Source organism: Gracilinanus agilis, chromosome 6 (genome assembly GCF_016433145.1).
Source record: "Gracilinanus agilis isolate LMUSP501 chromosome 6, AgileGrace, whole genome shotgun sequence".
Lineage (NCBI taxonomy): Eukaryota > Metazoa > Chordata > Mammalia > Didelphimorphia > Didelphidae > Gracilinanus > Gracilinanus agilis.
The window spans coordinates 28500101-28508454 of record NC_058135.1 but is presented as its reverse complement, the minus strand read 5'-3'; the positions used below and the strand labels follow the sequence as shown (position 1 = coordinate 28508454).

The following is an 8354-nucleotide window of genomic DNA, read 5'->3' as shown; positions in this document are numbered from 1 at the left end:
ATAGTATACTTGTCAGATCTCTGGGAAAAGAAAGATTTTAAAACCAAGCAAGAGTTAGAGAAAATCACAAAATGTAAAATAAATGATTTTGATTATATCAAACTAAAAAGCTTTTACACAAACAAAAACAATGCAGCCAAAATCAGAAGGGAAACAACAAATTGAGAAAAAATCTTTATAACAAAAAACTCTGACAGGGGTCTAATTACTCAAATATACAAGGAGCTAAATCAATTATATAAAAAATCAAGCCATTCCCCAATTGATAAATGGGCAAGGGACATAAATAGGCAATTTTCAGATAAAGAAATCAAAAGTATCAATAAACACATGAGAAAGTGTTCTAAATCTCTAATAATTAGAGAAATGCAAATCAAAACAACTCTGAGGTATCACCTCACACAGAATGGCTAAAATGAAAGAAGGGGAGAGTAATGAATGCTGGAGGGGATGTGGCAAAATTGGGACATTAATGCATTGCTGGTGGAGCTGTGAACAGATCCAACCATTCTGGATGGCAATTTGGAATCATGCTCAAAGGGCTATAAAAGAATGCCTGCCCTTTGATCCAGCCATACCATTGTTGGGTTTGTACCCCAAAGAGATCATAAATAAACTGACTTGTACGAAAATATTTATAGCTGCGCTTTTTGTGGTGGCAAAAAAACTGGAAAAGGAGGGTATGTCCTTCAATTGGGGAATGGCTGAACAAACTGTGGTATATGCGGGTGATGGAATACTATTGTGCTCAAAGGAATAATAAACTGGAGGAGTTCCAGGCGAACTGGAGAGACCTCCGGGAACTGATGCAGAGTGAAAGGAGCAGAGCCAGAAGAACACTGTACACAGAGACTGATACACTGTGGTAAAATTGAATGTAATGGACTTCTGTACCAGCAGCAATGCAATGACACAGGACAGCTCTGAGGGATTTATGGTAAAGAAAGCACCCACATTCAGAGGAAGAACTACAGGAGAGGAAACATATAAGAAAAACAACTGCTTGAACACATGGGTTGAGGCGGACATGATTGGGGATGTGGACTCGAAACTACCACACCAATGCAACTAACAACAATTTGGAAATAGGTCTTGATCAAGGACACATGACAAAACTAGTGGAAATGTATGTCGGCCATGGGTGGGGGGAGAGCGGGGGGTGAAGGGGAAAGTAGGAGCATGAATCATGTAACCATGTTAACTTTTCTAAAAAATAAATATTTTTTAAAAATTTAAAAAAAAATAAAAGAGCACTGGGGAGAAGGTGGCCTGAGGTTGAGAGTGTTGTCTCTTAATGAGATGTGAGTATGGAACACAAATGCCATCTTTATCCATTTATCGGTGGTTTTCAGGGCCTGTTTACTCTGACCAGACTGCATTTTGGGGATCAGAAGCTCAGGGGAGTTCTTGAGGTATCTCCTTCTGTTTTGGGGGTTTCCTGTATCCCACTCCACTGATTACTGTAGAACCTTAGCCATAATCATGTAAAGCCTTGAGCCTTCTTGTCCACATAAGAAAAACCAACTGGGGGGGGCAGCTGGGTAGCTCAGTGGAGTGAGAGTCAGGCCTAGAGACAGGAGGTCCTAGGTTCAAATCCGGCCTCAGACACTTCCCAGCTGTGTGACCCTGGGCAAGTCACTTGATCCCCATTGCCTACCCTTACCACTCTTCCACCTATGAGCCAATACACAGAAGTTAAGGGTTTAAAAATAAAAAATAAAAATAAAAAAAAATTGGTTGAAGAATGCCTGTTGTCCAGTTGGATTGCTGGCTCCTATAAAGCCAGTCCATCAGATCTTGGACATGGAAAGTGAACTGGGATTAGAATTGAGGAAGCAAATGGGCTGAATTGCATTTGCAACCACGTGCCATGGCTTTAATAACTCTGAGGTTCTCCCCAAAACAAAGGCTCTAAAAACACTCTGCTTTTGCTGAGGCTTCATGGCTGTTAGTCATGACATGCCACAGTCTGTGTAGAGTTCAGTCTACAGGTAACCCTGTGAACTGAAACCCTAATATGTTAGGCTTGAATCAACAGCAATGTGTCATCAACAAAAAAATATACAGGGGTGCAGTGGAAAGATGATCACTGGAGAAACATATAACCAGAAAAGGAGGGGGCCTTATCAGGGAGAAAGGTCAGTGAGATGGTCAGCTGGGGGTGTGAACACAGCATCAAGAGCTCTGGAGAAAGACCCATGGGTTCACTCTGGAGACTTATGGGAAAACCTGGAGAAGAGATGCCCACTGTGACAAAGTGCTGGCCAACTGCCATCCACAGGAAGGGAGCCCCAGCTCAGCCCTCAGAGCCATCCTCAGCAAATGGCACTGAAAAGGCAGGAAAGTCATCCCCCTTGAAGCAACGGGATGCCCTCAGGGAGAGACAGGAGGGAGGCGGCATATGTCCGACAAGTCAAAGTACCACCGCCATCTTGACCACTGTCACCCTTGGGAGCCTGAATCCAAGAGCCTTGGGAACAGCAGTGCCCTCAGCCATCATCCTGGGAAGGTGCCCCGATGGAGATGTAGCCTGGAGACTGGCCCTGAGGGAGGCTGCAGACCTGGCGACTGAAGATGCTGAGAAGAAAGTGCCTGCGGCCAAAGTCCTTGGCTCTGCTAAATGGTTCAGCAGCCCAAGGGGATGTGATTTGATATGATTCAGCTACCTTAGCACTCTACTCAGAGGAGCATAGGACCTTTTCATCTGAGTGGGGGCTGAGACCTCATCTATTGTTTCCCTCATGAGAAGGTGAAGTCCTTGAGAGTAGGGAGTGTTCTGTTGTCTGTCTGGATCCTAGCACAGTGCTTGGCACATGTGCTAACACCCTGAAGCAATCCTGCTATTGAAAAAACCATTAAAGCTTCAAAGGATGGACAAGAAGGCCAGTGAAACTGATCAGAGACGGGGAAGAAATTATTGAGGTGAAATCTGCTAGTTTAATTATATCAAGATAAAATTATTTCATGCAATAAAAGCATCCATAAAATGAAAGGATGAGAAACAGAATGGGAAAAATATTTACAGTAATAGCAGATTAAGATCTGACAGAATACTGCTCCCATATATATGTAGCTACATCTTTTACATATACTCGATATATATGTTATACATATGTGTGTGTGTCTGCATATACGTGGGGATATATGTATGCACACACCCACACAGAGGCACAGTAGTCAAAGGAGACAAAAAGACATTTTTCTAAGGGGGAAACCCAAACTGGCATTTAGTCTGAACAAAAGAGGATAACATTTCCCAGTGATCTTTGTCATCCAAACCTAGATAGACTTCAGATCCCGTCTTACACCCACTAGCATATCCCATAAGACAAAAATGATAAAAAGTCCATTTGGATCTGTTTAGAGAAGAACAATGCTATTTGTGTTGATTACTATGTACTATATTCTGAGAGATACAAATTTTAATCCCTATCCTTTTGTAGCTTTAAATGTCATTTATTGTTGTTGTTATCGTTTTTTGTCTTATTTTTGTTATTGTTATTATTGTTATAGCTTCCCTGGCCTTCCAGCCTCTGCCAGGCTCTGTTCATATTAACCACCAATAATTGTGCTGTCTTACCATTCATATTGGCACTGGATCATGTACTTCTTTGCACTGTTTCCCAATTGCTTCATAAGCCTTTAGCTCATCTTCCCAGTTAGATGCCCAGCTCCTTAAGGGGAGAACTATCAGATCTATTTCTTCTCTATTCCTTGAAGCCCTTATCACATAAGAAGAAGAATTCATATTTCTACAATGCCTTAAGCTTTAGAAAATGAATTCATGAATGCTTTGACACTCAAACAGGTTAAGGAATTTGCCTAGATGCATACAGTTAGAATGCGACCAAGGCAAAGATCTTCCCATTTCCATAATTAATGGAGCTACATCCCACTTGGGTGTTGTTAAATTGAACTGAACCAAGAGTTCCTTCTTTCCCATAGGCTGAAAACCTTTAAAGCCTATTATCTATGACTCAATATACAGTGTGCATAATTTCACAGAATGGTTCATGGACAATTTGGTCACCAAAGCCAAATGATCCAATGCACAGGAAATGTAATGACTGAATTTCTTTGGAGGCAATATTTTTCATTTTTAAGTGTTTATTAATTGGCTGCTCAAGAAAATCTAAAGTAGCCTATAGACTCCCTTCATAATCTGAGCTACCAATCATCACTCAATTCCCTCCCCTGGATCTCCCAAGACATTTCTGATTGGTCACCGAGGAGGTGGGCTCAGAGACCTGAACCCTTCCCTCATTATTTCATTACCGAAAGAGGCAGGTGTTTAGGATGCTAGCAAGCGCTTTTCCTCTCCACTGTGTGGTGAGGTTAATATGGCTGCTTAGCTTATAGTGACTAAAGCTTGCAGACTTAATTTAATCTTTCAAGTGGGTCCAGTAGTGGCTGCTCAGCCCTGCCCCAAATCTGTTATCCTTAACAAAGATTTTAACAAAAGGGAGCACCCAACCAGTTTCATAGCCTGGGGGAGAAACTCTTTGTAGCTTCAGCTTAGATTCAGACTTTCAGTTTTTCCTTGAGATGGGGGATTAGGAGAAAATAACACAACATAGTCCATCTCAATTTCCCAGTTTCAGATGATCTAATCCAAGGCTTCCCTCAACATATAGGTGAACTCTCAAGTGGGTCTTTAGATTGTAATTCCAAGTTAGTGCCATGGAGTATGGCTGATCTAGTGTTCCAGGTCAGGTTTTAAATGAAATGACATTCTTTGAGACCATCCAACACTTAACAAAAATGCTGACTTAAAGGGAGCATGGTAAAAATCCTCTTTAAGGACAGAAATCTAATTTAAGTTGGCCTAACCATAACCATACTGAAACCCCCAGTCAGCAGGATTTGTTGGATGAGGTGGGTATGATGATGAAATGGCTGACATTCACTAAGACTGAAAGGCATTTTCTGCACCACACTACCTAGAGGCCTTAGCCCCCGTGTTGGTGAACCTATGGCGCGTGTGCCGGAGGGACCTGCCCCTTCCCCTTCCATGTGCACCTGAGGACATTTTCTCACATCACCCACCCCTCTGCCCAACAGCCCAATTGAAGCACTTCCTCCCAGACAGGGAGTTCACATGCAGCATGAGGGTTGCCGTTTGGGCACTCAGTCTCCAAAAGGTTTGCCATCACTATGTAGCCTCTTGAACTAATCAAGCTTTAGTACTAATCAAGCTTTAGAATTAATCAAGCCTCTTGAACTAATCAAGCTGGCTTGAACTAACCCAGCCTACATGGCAGGGACACTGCCAGCTATTTCTCCTACCATGTGAAATATGAAAGGGGAGAGGGGGGGCAGCTACATCAGGCCTAGAGTCAGGAGGACCCAAGTTCAAATGTGGCCTCAGATACTTCCTAACTGGCTCTGGGTAAGTCATTTAACCCCAATTGCCTATCCCTTATCACTCCTAGTACAGACTCTAGGACAGAAGGTTGAGTTGTTTTTTTTTAAACCTTACCTTTTGTCTTAGAATCAATACTGTGAATAGGTTCCAAGGCAGAAGAGCAATAAGTCTAGGCATTGGGGGTTAGTGACTTGCCCACGGTCACACAGCTAGGAAGTGTCTGAGGTCAGATTTGAACTTAGGAACTCCTGTCTCTAGGTCAGGCTCTCAATCCACTGAGCCACCCAGCTGCCCCTTTAAGGTTTTTGGTTTTTTTCCCTAAAACCAACTCATTCTGCAAATTAATAGTTTCAGGAAATCACTTCCTTCTTAGGTTCACAAATAGGCTTTTATTAAATCAATAAAATATTGTTCTTTGAGGGCAGAGGATCAGAACCATAGTCTTCTGACTGATTTAAAAGAAATTAAGGCAAATACCACAAACACCAATACAGTATCTCTATAAAACTTTTATTTAATTGTTCGGAATGACATATCAGTATCCCTAACACTATGTTGCCCAGCCCAGCAAGGGACATAATCATAGCAATGGCTGGGATGACGGATCATTATTTGGAAGCAGTAAGAAAATAGGCTAGTTTTTTTTTTAAACTGACTCAAGTGTAACAGAAATTTTAAACAGAAAATTCATAAGAGATCAAAAATACCAGTTGCATAGAAAAATATAATAAAAGATCACACTTTCATTATCCAAAACGGAAAGCATCAATGCTCACACTTTACAATAGCTCATGTGTCTTCTCCAAATCCCTTTCCTGGCGGATAGCCTTCAACACGGAGAGAGTCCTTCTATGCATTTATTAACAGCATGAATTCTTAGATGGACTGAGAGGTAAGACCCACAGCATCCACTTTTTTTCTTTTAAGGATCTTCAAAATAAAAATAGGGAAATTCTGAATTTCATTGGTGATTGATTAAAAAATTCAATGCCTTTGGGCAGCAGCTGTCATCATTCCTTGCTAAAACTGGTTCCAAAGAGTCCCATGTGGATGTGGTAGAGCAGTCTAAAGTGGATGCCTTTCACAAAGAATTACAATGCATTTGGTTGGTTTTATTTTTTTAATTGCAGCTCCTAGAGAATTCAATTTTTTTTTCACCTGTTAGAGGGGAAAGGTAAATAAACTTTAAAAAATTAATCTTTAAGATGATCAAATTTTAAGGAATACCTGGGGGATATGCAGACCTCTCTTAATTTACAATTGTTTAAGGCTACATTCTTATCTAAAATTGCCCAAGGAACCAGTAGTTGAAAATCCAGGAGTAAGCCAAGTAATAGATGCAATATCTGGTTTGCCATAAGAAAAGGGCAAGTGAAGCTCCTGCCTTGATTTCCATGAGTAAGAGATACCATTAGTACTAGCTCAGGGGATAGGAATATCCCTGTGACCAACCTTACCCAAGACCTACAAAAGGGTCTTGGGGTGGTTCTGGGAGCTCAACATAAACTTTTATTCATTATCACCACTTCTCTTCAGTGGATGGATAACAAGCCTCAGAGACTCTAATCAGTTGGAAAAACTCATCCACTGCAAGTTAAATGTCCTGTCCCTGAATTCGCAGCGACTCGCAGCAAATGAATGACTGAGCGAGTTTTCACCATGGAAACATAGCAACATGGGAGCTCAGTTTCTGCATCAACATTCAAAGTAAATAAAAGTGGTACAATGGATAGAGAGCCTGGCCTGGAGTCTCTCAGGAGAACAAACCTGTTCTCACTTAATAGCTATGTAACTGGGCAAGTCACTTAAACTCTGTGTCTCAGTTTCCTCATCTATAAAATGTAAATAATAATAACGCTTACTTTGAGCATTTTTGTGAGGATCCAAAGAGATTATAATTGTAAAGCACTTAGGATAGTAACTGACACATAGTAGGTGCTATATATATATAAATGCTGTTCAGTCATTTTTAGTCTTGTTTAAAATTGAGTGTGCAATAAGCAGAGATTTGCTAAGGAAAATGCAAAAATAACTGGTTCACTAATCCTGCTCTCAGGGAACTTCTAGTCTAGTGGAAGTCTAAGATTTTCACATCATATGTCAAGCAGGTGATCTTGGGTTCCTTCCCTTTGAAAGCAGAATCTCAACCAGGGAAATAGTAGGCATTTTTCAGGGTCACATTAAAATCCCTCCCATTTTTACTTACGTCTTTCTCCCTCAGTTTCGGATCTGAGTCGTGTACTTGTCTGGCTTTGCTGCACTCATTACTGTGGTATAAATTGTGAGACTGAAAGAAAAAAGAAAGAATTATTCATGCCTACATTGTCCCTAATGCAGATAAAAACAAGGTTATAGGAGGCTGGGCTCCTGTCTGCTCTCCTCAGTGAGGGGACAAACAACATATCTCCGATGTGAATACTTCACATTCAGAGCCAAAGTCCCTAAGTAAGCCCACAGTCCATCTCTCTCCACCCTTTACTTTGTACCTACCCATGATGCTAGCCTGGTAATTTCTAAACCTGATCTAAGTTCCCAAAGGGCCCTGGAATAACCAGCCACACCTTTCAGCTTGTCCCGAGCAGATAACTATGTGCCAGAGTACAATGATTGTGAGTAACCCCCTGGTCAAGAACAAACGAGGAGGAGAAATGGTATAATTATGCAATGTTGTCACTCAGGAGTCCATATACTATAGAAGATGAATACATAGTTTCAAAGTCCCCATATCTGAATACTAACCCACTTCCAAAGGAAAGACTTAAGATTCTCCCTCACATACATCTAGCTCCATCTGCAAATATACACATCTGCGTATATGATGAGGATGGGGACAATGTGGTCTAGTAAGGGGAAGGAGCACCAGATCTGGAATGAGAAGGCTCAAGGACTGGCTGTGACACTAATATGTTTATCATGTAATATTATTCTTTTTCTTCCTTTCATTCTTTCTTTCTTCCCTTCTTCCTTCCTTCCTTCCTTCCTTCCTCTT

At 41.2% G+C, this 8354-nt stretch overlaps 1 protein-coding gene across 1 annotated transcript in view; it reads right to left on the bottom strand.

Moving 5' to 3' along the window:
* Nucleotides 1–5854: 5854 nt before the first annotated feature.
* Nucleotides 5855–8354, bottom strand: part of NAAA (N-acylethanolamine acid amidase) — a 28777-nt gene continuing 26277 nt past the window's right edge. The window contains exons 10-11 of the mRNA XM_044680275.1: nt 7572–7652; nt 5855–6523 (exon numbers count right to left, since the gene is read on the bottom strand). Coding sequence (XP_044536210.1) covers nt 7583–7652 — 70 coding nt within the window. The 3' untranslated portion in view covers nt 5855–6523; nt 7572–7582. The remainder of the gene's footprint in view (nt 6524–7571; nt 7653–8354) is intronic.